This window comes from Oxyura jamaicensis, chromosome 11, assembly GCF_011077185.1.
Source record: "Oxyura jamaicensis isolate SHBP4307 breed ruddy duck chromosome 11, BPBGC_Ojam_1.0, whole genome shotgun sequence".
Taxonomy (NCBI): Eukaryota; Metazoa; Chordata; class Aves; order Anseriformes; family Anatidae; genus Oxyura; species Oxyura jamaicensis.
The window spans coordinates 13,515,370-13,532,551 of record NC_048903.1 but is presented as its reverse complement, the minus strand read 5'-3'; the positions used below and the strand labels follow the sequence as shown (position 1 = coordinate 13,532,551).

The 17,182-nt window shown below is 33.4% G+C and overlaps 1 protein-coding gene across 2 annotated transcripts in view; it reads right to left on the bottom strand.

Annotated features, from left to right (window-relative positions):
- CDH8 (cadherin 8) overlaps positions 1-17,182 on the bottom strand; it is a 146,201-nt gene that overhangs the window by 51,919 nt on the left and 77,100 nt on the right. For both annotated transcript variants that reach the window (XR_004753759.1, XM_035336570.1), the window contains exons 7-9: positions 13,747-13,914; positions 9,641-9,828; positions 6,639-6,892 (exon numbers count right to left, since the gene is read on the bottom strand). Coding sequence is in view for 1 of the 2 variants with exons in the window: in XM_035336570.1 (XP_035192461.1) it covers positions 6,639-6,892; positions 9,641-9,828; positions 13,747-13,914 (610 nt within the window). In the remaining variant the exon portion in view is untranslated. The remainder of the gene's footprint in view (positions 1-6,638; positions 6,893-9,640; positions 9,829-13,746; positions 13,915-17,182) is intronic.

Below are 17,182 nucleotides of genomic sequence, written 5' to 3'. Positions count from 1 at the left end.
GAATGATATTATTTTACTAACAAATTTCAGATTAATGAAGCATGGACTATTCACCATACATATTATTTGGTTACGGTTCAAGCAGCTCCACGGGCAGAAGGCAGTGAATCACTGTTTACCTGTAGAACACTTCAAACACTGAAGGAGCGATTGTTTTATAGACTGACATCACTGATTTTTAACAAAACAAGTTCTATCTGACAAGTAGTCAGAGTTTGCAGATGTGAATTTCCAGGTAAATTATGCGGCCGAAACAGAGCCAGCTCGAGAGGAAAGAGCTGCCATAGATTACTCCAACAGTGCATTAAGCAGGATGATGATTTAAAGCTCAGGACGGGATCTCCAGGAAAGCTTTTATGTTTGCCCATTTTCAGAGTTATTTTATTAATGTATTATTTATAAAAAGAAACTAAATCACAAAATTAAGCTTTCCAATTTTGTCATAGGAAAAGGTACAAAATGAGAGAGTTTATCACTGAACTATTGATATAGTTCAATAAAAATTGACTTCAAGGGTTTTTAGTGAACCCTAACTGTGGGTTTATATAAAAACCTTTTAAGCCTTTGTGTCTATGTATTACAGAACCTAACAGCATGCACTGACAATTTTGCATCTGTTCTGCATTATACCTAGGCATAATAGGGTGAGTTAGGATACAGTGTCAGACTGGATTACATTATGTAGTGGCCAGAACAGTGACTCAGACTGCCAGTTTCTCATTACACTTCTTTTTTCAAACACACCGCTAAACTCAGCAATAAAAGAGTGAGAACATATTTTGCTACAATGTCAATGGCACAGTTATCTGAAAATCATTTATGCCACTGTTTTATGCTTTACCATAAGCAAATTAAAAAAATAAAAATAAAAAAAATACATAAATCTGATTCTGAAGTTCCTCTATATGCCACAATAAAAACTTTCTAATAATTCAAACTCATTCCAACAAAACACATTTGCTTTCAATGCATGTGTAGCATTATAATCTGATGTCAAAGTTTAAGATTATAGCTTTTTTATTTCAATGTCAGATAATGAGTTCATATTCAGAATAAACGATTATGTTGCAATTAGGGCACTCGTGCAATTCATTCAGTAAGATACAATTGATTTTCAAAAATTAGTTCAAAGTTACAACAAAGTTAGTGCAAATGTTTAAAGACTGTGTTTATTACCAAAGATCAAGACTAGTATAGTCACACTGGAAAGGAACTTAACAAATGACTTATGAATGAATCCCCCTGTTAAACAAGGAAATGTGATTTGCTAGACGTTTTTCTATTTTTAAACTCTCAGAAGAACTAGTTTTACTCACTTAAAAATTAGTAGTTTAATTAAAAGGTACAATACAAAAATATGAAATCAAATTTCAAGTAAATTCAAGTGCCTAAAGCTAGGCATGCACATCTATATTTGGACATTCAAGTAAACTGATTTTCTAGTGAACTTCACATATCACTTCTCAATGGTTTAATGCGAACTGTACTACTCTCAGCATTTCTGAAATCAGGTCACATATATGGAGGAATAAAGCTGTAGGTGCCTAACTTTAGGCAATCATACTTGAAAATGTATCTTAACATTACTTTAATGCCTCCCTAGTTCCCATTTAAGCATCGTAAGTAAACTTCTGGTACTAGTGAAGTTGATAAAAAATATCTTGCAGGCTTACAGGTTTAAAATTTCAGTCAAGAAAAACAAAACAAAACAGAAAACAATCAAAGTAACTCTCTTTAAAAATCTCATTACTTAAAACTAATCTTTTAATTCTTGAAGTTTATGCAGAAGTGACTTTCAGAGCTCTGGTACCAAACTGTTATGAATTCTGACAGTCAACGAAGAAAATAAAATACGAAATACTTATATGCTATTTAGTTGACCTGGGCTTGACCTAAACTTCATTGGGGGTAAGATGCATTTTTTCCTCTAAGGATCAATGCTTTTTTAAATATCTGTGAGTTTATTATATTGAATTTAATCTCATCCCAACAGTATATATTCATAATGCAAAAACAGCATTCAAAATGAACCATTTTTAATGTAAGTTTCACAGGTTTACAAGACTACAAAGAGGTAAAACACTCTCCTAATTTTAATTTGATAAATATTTGGTACAAAATAAAAAACTAAATTTGCCAAGTCGTAAACCTGGGAATACTAATAGTACATTTTTAGTTTCCTTTTCATGATAATGGTATTATAAGTCTTTTTAATGTGAATGCATTGTCAGATCCATAAGCTAAACATAAAACGTACATTTCTCTAAAAATGAGAAAAGAGTATCTTGGGAAATAATATCTGTTGAAATTGCCATAAAACTAGTGCAGGTTATTGGGAGGTTTTGGTTAGTTTATAGGTCTGCTATGGCAATTATAGGAACAATCCCATAGTGGTTTAATAGAAGATTTAAAGTGATTCGTAGTCCTTCTCCCACACTACTGATACTGCTGTTATGACTTAATTTGATCCATTCTTTATATGAATCTATCTAAATAAGAGCTGAAACCCTTTTTTGCTGCACCTGCTGAGATTTGAATCGCAAGACTGATACCCCATCAGTGGTAAATCACCATTGTTTATTAATGCCAGGCAGACAGGACAAGCTACTTAGTGACTGATAAACAGCTGCACCATTAGGGAAGCAGAAAATATCGTATCTAGATTTTTAAGGCCTGCTGTGAATTAAGAAAATGATCCACTACTGCCAAAGATGAAATCTCTTCCAATATGAATGGGGAAAACCTGCCACAGTGAAGCTTATCTCTCCACAGAGAAAGACACTGAAAGGCAATGATTTATAGGAGGGCAGAGACAGTATAGGAAGAAAGATTATTACTCATGCTTTTTGCTATGCACTTGGATCAAGCTTTATCCAAGATAATTTACTGCAGATAAAAAGACCATGGTTATAAAATAACAAGAGAAACATGAAATAAATACTACTGGAATCACTAGATTTGTATGCTAATAGATAATGATCTTTCAAGCCTTATTATACAATAAGCCAGGATGTACCACCCTTACTAAACTACAGCAAAGCTTTACAAATAGCTCAGCTGAATCCACTGGTTAATTCCATTGCCAAGAGAGATGCATGTGGTCTAGATGTCGTAAAATGTGAGCTGACCGTGTCTACAGTTATTAACCAAATCTGTAAATCTTTTTCACAATCAGGTTTGAAAGTTTGTATATTAAGGAATACGCACAGCAGAATAGCAAAGACAGAGAAAAGAGAAATATTACTGCTTATGAAAATAGCAGCAAATACGGTTATGAAAGACATGATATATTTGGACTAACCTAAGAACTGAAATGAAAAGATGGTTCACATTCACTTGAAAAAAAGGATAATGAAATCATAACTCAACTAAACACCACATTATCACTTAGTCATTCAAAGATGCTCTTCCACGATTATGGCTAAATATCAACAATATGAAAGGTACCCTGCAACACATACATCCTTTAGTCCCATCAATCTAAAAATGCCTAAATTTTAAAGATCTTTGACTGATAGGAGATTTCAGACCAATAACCAGAGTCACAACCCTTCATTCGACACGATGTTGCTTAATAACCCTACTGGGGTATTTCCTTAAGATGGACTTACTGAGAACCAGACAGACAACCCACCTATAACTGCTCACTCATCTACAATAGGCTTTATGCCCTTCAGATAAAGTGAGGAAGAGATCAGAGGATGTGTTTCATCTCTTCTAAGCAAGCGTTAAAAAAAAAAAAAAAAAAAAAAAAAAAAAGGACAGTTATACTGGATAGAAATGAGGTTAAACATTTTGGTAAAAAAAGAAACATTGGAGAAGAGTTTCTTTCCAATCTGTTTCCTATAATTTTTCTAAACTCTTTACTGTTGTTTTTTTTTTTTCTTCCCGTGACCCAATTATCAGACTAATTCCATATTCAGAGACAACCATGTTTTACTTCATTTATTATACTTCAATACTCTGAGTTTACTGAGTCTGTGTGTATAAAACTAATGTGAAGCAAATGCAGTATAGGTAGCACATAAGGTGATTCTCTAAGGTGATTTGTGTTGCTAGGGTTTTTAGAACAAACGTACACAAAAGCTCTGTCCAACCAAAATATTAACAGAACAGCTACATACTGAAAAATATATTTTCCTTGAAATGTAATTGTTTTTTGGTTCAAAAAATTCTATTTTAAAGAAAATACATTAAAAATGGCAAGGCAGTATTCAAACACTCCTTTGTTTTTAGAACATAACACTTTCATTCTGTTTTTCAAAAAATTTAATGTTTTTAATATTTTAGAAAGCGTATTATAGAAAATAGATGGATACTGATAAATTTCATCATATTTCTGATATACTAGCAGAATAAACAATTGAAACATACAATCAAATGAAACATTCTAATCCAACAAAATGTTTCCATTTTTTTTCCATAATCTATGTTCCTTAAAGTAGCTATATTTCTTCTCCTACTTACCTCTGATGAATATTTTTGCTTCTGTAATAGTAAAATTAATAACTTGAAAAATCTCTTTTTGCCTTGAAATATTTCTCATGCAAAAAATGCAAAAAAAAAAAAATGGATTTGGTCTTTCCAGAGCAATCCCAAATATATTCCGATTAATCAGATGAAAAACAAAGAAGAAGAAAAAAGGAAGCTGCATATATAATTGTGTATATTCCTTAATTATCTATCATGCCAATGCCATAGAAAAATTACAAGATAAAATTTTAAATGACTAAATATATTTTAAAATAAGATATAAATCATACTAATTAATAAGACATTTTTGTTTAAATTTAATTAATTTTGGCCCATTCTCTTTCAAGCATATCAATCGTTTCTATATGACTTGATAAAATAATAATGTTCTAATTCTGTTTACATATATAAAATATTTTTGCTTTCAAAAGTTTGAAAATACCTTGATCCTTAAAATGATGAAAAAATGGAGATGTGGTAAAGATTTTACATATCTCAATTTTTTGGTCTTCAAGATAATGAAAGAGCTCAATTTTAGGGTATAAAATGCCTGTAGCTGGCCTTAGCCACTCGGAGCTTGAGGCAGGATTAGAGAAGACCAAGGAAACAGAGCAAGAGTGGCAAAACAGCCAAGGTAAAACTGAAGCAGAGTTGAAGCCAGATGGAGATAAGAAACAAAGATGACACGTTCAAGGAGCAGAGGGGCACAGGACAAAGCCAAATGCAGAACGGAATGTGGAAAAGGCAAGCAAGGAACTAAGGCTTGATTGAAAAAATTATGAGTATCGAGCTGAAGTAATTGGAAGAAAGCCAACTTGCTGCCACCATGTCTGGTTTCACACGCCTTTCAAAAGACCCAGTTTTGTAGTGGCATTGCAAGCCCTTCTTCACATGTCAGTGACAGCAGTAATAAAATTGGGGATGGAGCCACTGCTTAAATTGTGATAGATCAAACTGTGTACATTCTGTGTTATACTTTTTCCTATTTACTCAACACTATTTTACCCTGGGTAACTACTCTTATTAATTTTCCATTTCTCTGACCAGATGACCGTCTTTGATCATCCTGAGAGCTTCTCTGGTATGCACAGAGTAGGCATGTGTTTCTGGGCTGTGTGCTGAAGTAGCAAGTATATCGTTCAATTACTTAATTTTATGTAGCAATACTTGATAGTTGATACTACATTTTGATAGGTTTGAAAGGATGACTTCCAGGCGAGATACTCTATCTGCATGCACAAGTTCTTATATATTCTGAATATCTAATTCTGAAAATACTTAAATATGATATACAGCACGTAGTCCCCCTAAATAAAGCTTTAAACTTTGACTCTGCAACAAAGATAATGATGATTAGAAAATGTACATAAGGGATAGGTGACAACAATTGGCATCATCACAACACTGACAACTGCTTATGTAGTTTGTATTCTCTATGGCAGCAATGTACAGTGATGACTATTAAATAAACTCTCCAAATATACTTTTACTATTAATTTGACATTTTTTTGTTTCATTTCAGAATGTTTTTAGCAGGCAGTACTATACATAGTAAAATTTGGTTTAGAAACAGTCACATCACTGTTTAACTAAAGGGGAGGGAAAAATGTGTTCTCATGAAATGAGATAGAAAATATATTGATCTGATGAAACTGAAATAACAGATTTTGTTCAAGTTAGATCAAAAAGGGAAAATATTGCAAATTGAAGATGCAAAAGTCATATGGGCATAATCATTTCTGACTTCCTATGATTAAACCAGGAACAGGTTTAGCCAAAGGAATACTAAATATGGTTTTACAATCTTACAACTACATGGAACAAATTCAGCATATTGTTAGTGCAGAAACCAGTGGATTATTTAAAGTAAACACAGAGGTATACACTGATGAGCCAACCCCACTGAACCTCATACCCCCCTATTTCTTATTTTCACTGCACACTTACTGCTTGATAAGATTATTCATGTAGCAAGAAATATTTTTGTGATTTTGGAAATTATCTGAACTGATAGGTATAAGACTTCATAAAACAAAGGAATCCTATACCAGTATTTTATAGAAATAAAACAGAGAGAGAACAGCGTCATACATACAATGTATGAGAAAACATACTTAGTGTACTATCAGCAGTGTTTTCCTATGAGAACTTTAGAGCAGCACTACCTTATAGGACTGGAAGACACATCGGGGTCATGGGCAGTCACCTGACCAATCACAGAGTTAATAGCAGCGTTTTCATGCACTTCCAGTAGGTAAGTAGGTGATGAAAAGACTGGTGGCTCATCAGCATCCTCTACTACAATTTTTACTGTTGCTGTATCCTTGAATGGTCCTCCACTGATGAAGCGAGGATCAATATGAATGTTGGCTGCTTCTACCTTCAGAGTATAGGATTTTTTGGTCTCAAAGTCCAGTGGCTGTTCAGAATGACAAAGATAAATGTCTTTTACTAATGGCCACAGAGAAAGAGCAAATTAATATAATGCTGATGGATGAAAGTCATGTGTATTTCATCACATTCAGTGAGTTTTAATGCATCCACTTCCCACTCCCAAAAATTCAACCTGAAAATTTTATAGGCATATATTGACATCTGTTTATTAACCAAGAGAAAACAATACTCTTTGTTTTCTTATTTTTCAGAAAAAAAATCACCACAATATTCTCTCTCATTAATTATACTACTACAATTACATATCAGATAATACTGCAAATTTGTCTGTGATGACATGACTTGCATACTAATAATATATTTAATCAGTGCTTTTTTAGCTGTAGATAAGAAAAAAAATATATGAAAAATTATTATCTCCACAAGGAATAAATATTTTATTATTTCCAGAACTATGTGAGAAATTCAAAGAACTAGCAATTATTATTTGTTGGACAGGAGAGGTATTAGGTGGAAAAATTTAGAGCTAATCATATAAGAAAGTACTTCAATATTATTGCACTTCAGATAACTCTGCATTTCTGTTTATAGGGCTAAATGAGGTAGACATCTCTCAGGAATTTCTGACAATTGTAGCAATTCCTATTTCTGTACCTTATTTTTTTTTCAGAGAGAGAAACCGATTACTTTATTCTACCAATATACCTTCCATGTTACCATTGTTTTTACTATTTTACAGCTTCATATTAAAACATAAAAGATGAAAACACAGTGGATTTAAAGAAATGAAATATCAAATAAAAACCATATCTGCGACACTTCTGAATATCAGAATTTTTCATTATAGGAGATTCAACTTTGTGTCATGAAGCACATCAGTATATTCACTATATAATTCTCTTGTGTCTCACAATGATTCCAGTTTCAAAGATGCAAATTGCGAGGCACTGGAAAGATATTAAGATTTGCATTACAATGTCCCAGGGATAGAAAGCAAAGGACACAGAATCTGTCTGAATCTGCAATGCAAATACTAGCAAGAACACAAATAGGAATTACAAAACTCTTTCAGGAAGTCTGTCAAAGCCTTCAGTATGTATACTTTTGAATTTTGTTGATTTTTTCTTCAGGTATGAATCAGGCTCTAGTGGGATTTGCTCTTTCTCACAAATTCTAGTAAACATGAGAAAGCCTTGCTTCTTTAGCAGCTCTTAAATTTGCAAGCTTTTGTAATTACGAATGGTGATTTATAAATCAGCATATTCACAATTTGCTAATCATAGCTACTGTATCTTTTTTTTTCAGCTGCTTTTCATATGCTTTATAGAAATGATAGTACCCCAATACATATAGTCATTCTTAATCAGACTATCGTATTGAATATTTACTCTGCATTGTATAAAACTCATGCATTTATGCTGGAGAAAATCTACTGGTGAACAGTACCCTACATACATCATCTACTGTAGTAGAAACAAAATGATTATTGCTGTCAAAATGAATATATGAAACAACATTATGTTAGAGTCTTAGTTATGAAATAAAGCCAAGGGAACTGGGGCAAAAGGCTAATTGCCTTAGTGTACAAAGGAGGCCACAGCATACAATAAATAACAATAAGGAAGATCAGGGATGTATATCATCATTTTCTCTTTAGGATAACAGATCTAATTTTAGATAAATATATATAATTTTATAATACTTCTAGAGTGCTGTCCTCCTCACTGAGAAACAGAAAATAAAAACTTCCAACAGCCATCATTCTGTCTGGCCTCTTTAATCACAGGTACAAGTTGAATATTAATTACCTGTACTTAGGTACTTTCTTTCACTGGAAGTCATGCCTTTTTTTTTTTTTTTTTTTAAACACAAAATCATTTAGAGTGCTCTGTGCTACATATTTAAAACCCTCCATGCCAGTGTTATGAGTTATATTCATATCCTTCTTTGGAACACAGCAGGGGAATCTGTTCTCTTTTCCTTCCCCCAAAATAATGAAAATGAAGCCTGCAATTACTGTTTCATTGACATGAATAGCTAAACTGTGTTCTAGATAGGCTGTCTTTTTCCACATTTCTGTACATAATTGGGTGTTCCTTCTGTTGTGTATACATAAATACCTCATCTTGCATACATCAAGACTATGTAAGCATAGATAAGGTAACAGAGTTGTAGCCTTCTCTACAGCCCAAATTTGGCATTTCTCATGTTAAACAGTACTGATGTCCTTGATAAGGTTCACTGAAATCATTATTCATTGAGCAAAGAGAGTTCAACAAGAGAAAAGTTGGAAAATTTAGCCTCTTACACATCAGGTAATTTAAATAATAAGCTATGATACTTTTTCTCTGAACAGTATTTGCCCAGATATACAGCAAATGAAATAATAGAGGAAAGTATTTGATGAGTACTCAAATGAGATTTTTTGAAAGTTTACATCACCAACTAAGGAAATTCTGATCTACCCTTCCCTTTTGGAGACAGGGAAGCAAAATCTGTATCATTTGAGCACATGAAGCAGTGGCTGGACTCAGGAAGACGTGACAAAATTAATGCATGCCCAGAACAGAAAATACTGCCATGGAAGTCTCCACAGTTGTCACCTAAAAGGTGCTTCTGAGGGACGTAGCTTATACATCCCTACATTTATCAACTCACTGGCTTAACACCTCATCTGCAGATAAAAGAATCCTTGAAAATCCAGCATGTTCTCATAGAGGTAGGGTAGTTGTATGTGCAATAAACATTTTTTTTTTAAAGATATATAGTTTACCTTTCTCACTCTAATAATGCCATCCTGAGTTTGGGCATCTGTAGTGATTTCAAAAATATCCATTCCATCTCCTTCAATAATATCATAGGATGACTTAGCATTTTCTCCAATATCCAGGTCATTTGCTTTCACTCTTCCTATAGGTTCCCCAAGAGCAACATCCTCCATTACTGAGAAGTGATACAGACCTTAAGAAGAAGAGGAAAAGACCAAACATTACACCTGATTCCAGTATCTCGTGTGCTCTTCATTTGTTTATACTACCCCAAAGCAAACTTGAGATGTGCAACTGATACAATGGGTTATTTACTGAAAGCAGCAAAACATGTTCCTTAATATTAATGGTCAGTTTACTGTACATGAATGTTCCTTACATTGTAGTAGTATCCTGCCTCCTGCTTGCACGGATTCTCACTGTTGCTGAACATAAATATTGAGCTACTTTCAACGCTGCAAATATGTCATATGTTGTCTACTACAGATACTGCTGAACTTACATTTTTATATACAGACTTGTAGCTATATTTTTGATGAAATTCAACCTCAAAACCTTAGCTTTTGCTCTGTAGAAAACTCACCTAGTATGGAAAAGGTACCATTTACCACTTCAGATCTTTACTACTTTTTGTTTCTTATCTTTTTATTTGACCTGATTTTATTTTTTTAACCCCTTTCCACCTCCCTTTCATAATAAGAACTCCTTAATAAACATTCAAGGAAACTTACCAACTTTAAGTTGTAAAGGAAGTGATAATTTTTCACTGTATTCATTACTGTATTTCCTATTTGTTTATAGGTTTAGATTAAATCCTGCTACAAAGTGCTATTTAAATCCTCAGTATTTTTATTTTTTGTAATACTTGCTTTAAACCATGTGACCTAAAATGTTTCAAAAATCTATTTTGAAATTCTAATATTTTAGGTAAGCAGTTTACTAAAAGAAAGACCAGAATATCAATTTTATTATTACACCTTGCAGTTCTTAGCATCACTTTGAAAACAGAAGACACATACATGTTTTACATCAACAATTCTTTATGGAATGTCTATCTTTTTAGCTCTTGGTAATTTACCCTGTTTGATGCTATGGTTAGTATGTGACCTAACTGTTATGATACTTAGTAGTTAAAACAGTCAAAAAGGAACTCAAGGTTAGGAGATGAAACTAGTAAAAACAATATAAATATTATATGACAGAGGGTGCTGGATTGTTCTTTTCTTTCTTCACAGCTGTTTTAATACAACTTGCAGTTTTTAGTGTAATGTGCAGCGAGTAGTTTTCTAAAACCAAAATATTCTGGTGTTTTTTCTGAAAATATTTGTAGGCCAATTACAACAGCTACAGTTGAAAGTATGAAGGAAAACAAGAGGAATTCACAAATCCCTATATATATATATTCCTTTAAGCTTCAAGGCTAAGTTATTAGAGACAATTTGAGACCATCAACATTCCTCAAGAATATTCCCAATAGCTCACAAACAGCAAGCAGGTAGAGCAATCCTACAAAAAGTGCCTGCACAGACTAAATTACATATTCGTAATTTATGCTGCTGTCCACACTTTGTGGCTTGCCTCTCCAGACACAGTTGATTGCATTTTCTGGTTGATATTTTTTCTCAGATTTATTAACATAGTTTAGAAAATATTGTAAAAATGTTATTATTATGATGCAAGTGACTCTTTTCATAAATTGTTCTCAAGTATTATGAATTGTCCTGTCAAGATGTCATAGTTCAGAACTGACCAAAAATCCACATTATGTTTCTTTGAAACCCTTTGGTGTTTACAGCAATGCACAGTTCTTCTCAGTATAATCTATGGTAAACTGCCAGGTTAAAAACTTCAATGACTTATAAAATGACTCTAAAATGATTTTAAAGAGATCACAGAAGTAGTGAAAGTTCATCTTTTTCATTTCCAAAACCCAGGAGGCTAACACTTTTTGAAATCTAACCATAAATATACATTTCTGTCCTGCCTGGAAACAATAAACCGATAAAATACACTGCTTTCTGAGTTCATTACAATTTATTGTGAAAGCAGCATGTATTACATCTTATGAATTTCTATTTCATTCCAGTTAGGCTCTATTGTAAGTTTGATCCTTTCTTATTTTCCTTTCCAGGCGAATGCCAACTGTACTTTAACGGTGTAAAAAATGCTACAGGTTTGATCAGCTCTTGTATAAGGTTAGAGTCATGACTAATACGCAATGTTAGGCAGCATGCTCAGAATACTCAGTTTTAAAAGGCAGACTTTGTAATAGAATCCAGTTTAAATATTTACTATGGCACATCCTCATTAAATGCAATATATACATAACATAAAGCTATAGTACATGCATTTTTTTCCTAACAAAATTGCATAATTGTCAGAGTTCTAACAGGGTGGTTATTCCTAGATGGTAGTTTGAATTCTGTGTTGGAATCCACTAGCTGTAACACCTTCAAAGACAGCAACCCACTCTTTGTTGAAGGAAAACTAATCTGCATTTTCCACATTAAAAATATATTTCAGGGATTTGTGATGCAGTCTTCCTCAGCCTACCCAGTCAACATGTCACTATAACTAAACTACAGGAGAACAGATATGAGTAAGCTGCACGGGGAAAGCACAGTTTCATCTCCACATGCATTCACTCCTGTGCTTCCTGCTGAGACCTCCAGCAAATGTACCGATTAGTACCAGTTGTGTTGCTGATTTTCTGATCAGCTTTTTTCATACTGGCTGGCAAAGACTTTATGACACAGGAAATGATGATACAAAAACAAAAGCCAGGTAAGCTGGCAGAAGTAGATGCATAGTCACAGAGTTAGAGCTACTGTACACTGCAGGCAAAAATGTCCCTCTGTGTTCTGGTGATATGGTTCAGCCAGGAGTCTCATCCATAGATATTTACATTATATCATTATTAAGGGACTTGTCATCCTGTCCATCCTTGTCCATCAAAAATACATGCATTTCATATTTTATAATAAGAAAATCTTTTATTGTGCATAGAGCAGTTATCTGTTAAAAACACTATGCTGAGGTAATAAAATACATTTTTTTTTCTGAATAAGCTTTTACCTCTGCTTATTTATTTTATAATTCTTTGTATATATATATGTATGTGTTTGTATGTGCTTTTTCTAGACTATGGGGAAGTATTTATCACATGCTGAGTACTAAGACATCTATTTCTCTCTTTGTGTCTTCAGAACAGGGCAAAAGTGGATTTTAAGTGATGCTCATGTGTAAAAGAAATCATTTTACATTCGGTGCATAGGTACCTTGTTAGAAAAACATGCTACTAAAAAGTAAAAATGACACAGTCAAGATGTGAACTCTCTCCAAACGCAATATAGGCTCTTAATACCGTACAAGTGTTTTCAGAACAAGCTGGATAAAAAAGTAAGTTTCTAATAGGGTATTAGATTGCACCTGTTCCAAACAAAATCGATCCAGTCATTATGCTCTTTCCTTTTCTTTTTTCTTTTTGTTTTTGTCTTTGAAATAGACTACAAAGCTTGTAGAGAATCTCAGCAGGATGCCAAATCATTTTAACCTAGCCCAGCAAGATATCCATTGGAACTACAGTAGTAAATACGGATTTGAATTAAAGATCAACAATTATCTAGATGTAAACTTATTTTTCTTTGTTTTCTTCACTTTTACCTAATTAGTCAAACCTCTATTTATTTTATCAGTTGCATGTCTTTTACTGGTGGTGTCCTTAGTCTGCAAGAGATGGAAGCACATATAAAAGCAACTGAAACTAGCTCTTAGAAACATCTGCACTGAAAGCAAAAAACACCCAAATAAAAAAAAAAATGAAAAAAAAAAATCCCCAAGCCCTTTTGTGTAGATGTACAAGAGATAACAAGGAAGACAGAGGTCTGTGTACACTGCTATGGGCATAATTCCCTCCTTCCTTAAATCTCTTAATCAGGCAGAAGACTATTAATCTTTCTCCAGTAGCAGCTACAGATTTTTAAATTACATTACAAACCCAGACAATACGATGATAAAAAAAACTGGATTAAAAAAAAAAAAAAAAAAAAAAAAGAGGAAGAGGCATATTACTTTCTTATACAGGAGAATGCAAACGCATAATGACACTTACTCTGTGCAAACTTAGGAGGATTGTCATTAACATCAGTGAGTGTAATTGTCACTGTTGTAGTTCCAGAGAGTCCACCCATATGTCCTCCCATGTCCTTTGCTTGGATGACAACAAAGTATTCTTCTTTGGCTTCTCTGTCCATGTTGGGAAGAGCTGTTTTAATTATAGCTAGAATAAGGGCAGGGGGAGAAGATTGTCAGATACAGACCCAAATTCAGTTTTGCAGGTATTTTTATGAATATTAGTTAGTATTGTTATAAAAACTGGATGCTAAAGATACAGCCTCTTCGTACCTGATCAAGATATCACTGAAATATTATTTCAACAGCTTTTGTATTAAGCCTACCATAACTTTTTCTCCATTATTATTTTTAGGCAAATAATTTCCACTGTTATTTTATTTTTTAATTAAAAAATAAAAAGTAATTTACATAGTTAAATCAGGCATAGACTTCTTAAAAAAAAAAAAAAAAAAAAAAAAAAAAGATGCCACATTTAGTATTCTGCATTTTACTCTAAGAAAAGTTAACTAATTCAACAAAGTGAAATTTTTCCTAGGCATGTATTTTAATTTGTCTATTCATGTATGAAACACTCTAACCCCTGGCTATAGTTTGAAAGATAAAAGAAGAAATAAAATATCTTAATAAGTGTCTACAAAAGAATTGCGGTTTCTGACCTTTAAGGTATAAAATTTTGGGGTATCTCTGGATGATGACACTAACACAACCTGTTATTTCAATATTCCTATCTACTGTCTCAACCATAAACCATTTGCTAGAGGCTAAGAGGCAAAGATAAATTCAAGGTTCGATTTCAAACAAAATGAAAATGTAAAAAAGAAATGTACTCTTTTAATTACTATAACTGGAGCTGAATGTTTTTAAATATTGAATATTTCAGAATTATATGGGTTATTACCACCTGTATTTCTGCATTCGCTATCTAGAGGACTGAAATCAGCTAAAGAAAAATAGCGCCAGTATCTGTTATGAGGCAAACTAACAAACACAAAAAGGCTCCATCCTTTCCTAAAAAAGTAATGTGATCAAGACAAAAGTCAAACAAAGAGAGTTATGCACATAGGATTTCAAAGATAACCATTTGTTTTATTTATTTATTTATTCACCGGTTCTCCAGTTGTGCTTACAAGAAATACTGAATTTTTTAATCTATTTTTAGAAAAATTCAGATCACCAAATTCTAAAAAATAATAAATTCACCAAATACTAATAGGCATACAGTACATTAATTCATTGACCATTCAACCCACTCTACTTCAGTTCAAGCCAGAAACAAATTGAGAATAAAAACAAACTCAGTTTCAGCATGTTATGATGGATGAAAATGATATGAGCCAAACAGGAGTTTAATTTAAAAGCAAGAGATGAGAATTACCAAAGACTAATGTAAGGCAGGTAGATGCTTGTTGGAAAATTGTATTCAGAAAAGCTATCAATGGCTTACTGTCAAAGTGGATGGATGGATGAAGTTGTTCATAGGGTTTGTTCTGCTTCTAGCATCATTCAGTATTTTCTGAATGATGGAAGACAGGAAAAACTTATCGAGCCTTTCAGGTGACACAAAGTTGGGACTAACTGCAAATACTAGAAGAACAGGATTACAGTTCAAAACAATTTTGATGGATTGGATAGTCTAAAAAAGCAGGATGCAACTATGTTTGGCAAATAAAAAGTATTTTTGTGTGGGTGAAACAGTTAACTTCACAATTACAATAGAGCAGGTGACTCATGAGATAAAAAAATGTGGAGTCAAAAAGAGTTGAATATGAGTCAACAGCATTTTGCTGTTAAAAACGTTCAAGCATTTTCTGATGACATTTTAGCTAGTAAATTGTATGCAAGAATGGTGGAGTTATCCATTCAGTCCCCACACACTGCTGGAACAGTGTGTTTGATTTTGGGTATTCCTCTTCTGTATTCAAACTGATGAGGAATGTCCAAAGCAATGAGTAAAATAGCAGAAAGTCTGAGAAGTAGGTTAGGGAACTATGAGCAAAGAGTCTGCAGCCAAATATGCAAAATGTACTGGGAGGTAATCTTTCCGAACAAGAGTAAGAGAAGAAATGATGGACCTACGATGTAAATGACAAAACGGGTTTAAGTTGCAGCACAAGAGATTTCAGTTAAACATTAGGTGAACGCTTTCTACCAGAGAAGATTAAGTAAGTACAGTTAGAGAAGGCTGCTTCTAGAATTTATATTTTCATCACTAAAAGTCTGTGGGAACCTATTATTAAAATATCTGTTGAGAATGGGAAGGGGTAGATCTCATCCTTTTTGAAGGTAGGGTTGCTTACTGCATACTGCTTGAGATCCCTCTCCATATTGCCTAAAACTTCTCTGTGTATTCTAAAATACTTTACAAACCTTAGGCCTCTGAAAACTTTTGATGGACATGTAGTTCAAGCACTGGAAAGAAACCCGCATCATCATTTAGCTACAAATCCTTTGACTAAAGCTGGAAACCTAAGGAAGTGGGCTGGAAGGTAAAGAAATCAGGAAGTAACCTATTTCTTCAAATAATGAAAACATCCCCAAGGAAGTTCCTTTTATTTATTTATTTATTCTTTTTTGGCTGAGTTGCTTTTCCTAAACAGCTATTGGTGTCACACTGCTCAATAGCAAATAAAACAGCTGCAGAATGGGATTTACTTTTACAGTGGTCCTAAATGCACACAGTGAGCAATTCACACAATCTGCCTCACAACTTGAATTGGTTAAAATGCACCCCCATGGACTACTTTCAAAAACCTATTTGGAAGAATGTACACAATCTCAAACTGAAAAAGATCAGGGGAAAAGAAGCAATGTTACAAAGGCTATAGCTGATGAAGAGGAAGAAGAGAAGCAATAACAAATAAGGATCTGTTTTCCATTTTTCACTTTCCTTTTTTTAAGGATCTCTTTATGGTAACACTGTAACAGTACACATTGTAATAATTGAGAACATGGACCAAACCCAAGCAAGCACTATGCAAAATTGGAATCTGAACCTAAAAAGCTTTTCTCAAGAATCTCATTCATCTCACATGTTTTGATGAAGACTTCCTGCTATTTCAACTAGCATGCTTTGGAACTTTCCCTTCTTCGTTTTGGAAGAGCTAAGTAATTGCTTTGATCTTCCTTCCACACTAAAATCTTGGTGGAGATTCTTATTAAATATAACAGCCATTTAGGACCCAAACTACTGCAAAATCAATCTTGTAATTTCTTCAGAGAGCTGCGAGATGTATTCTTTGTACTCCCATGAAGCACAGTGACTTCAGTGATGCTTTAGCAGCCCATAAAAAATGTTCACTTGGAGACCTCTGGAAAACCCGCACCATAATTCCTTAAAAAATGAATAGATCACTACTAACTTTCTTGAAAATTAAAGAAATTCTAGTCCTTTGAGGATGTCATACAGGCATACT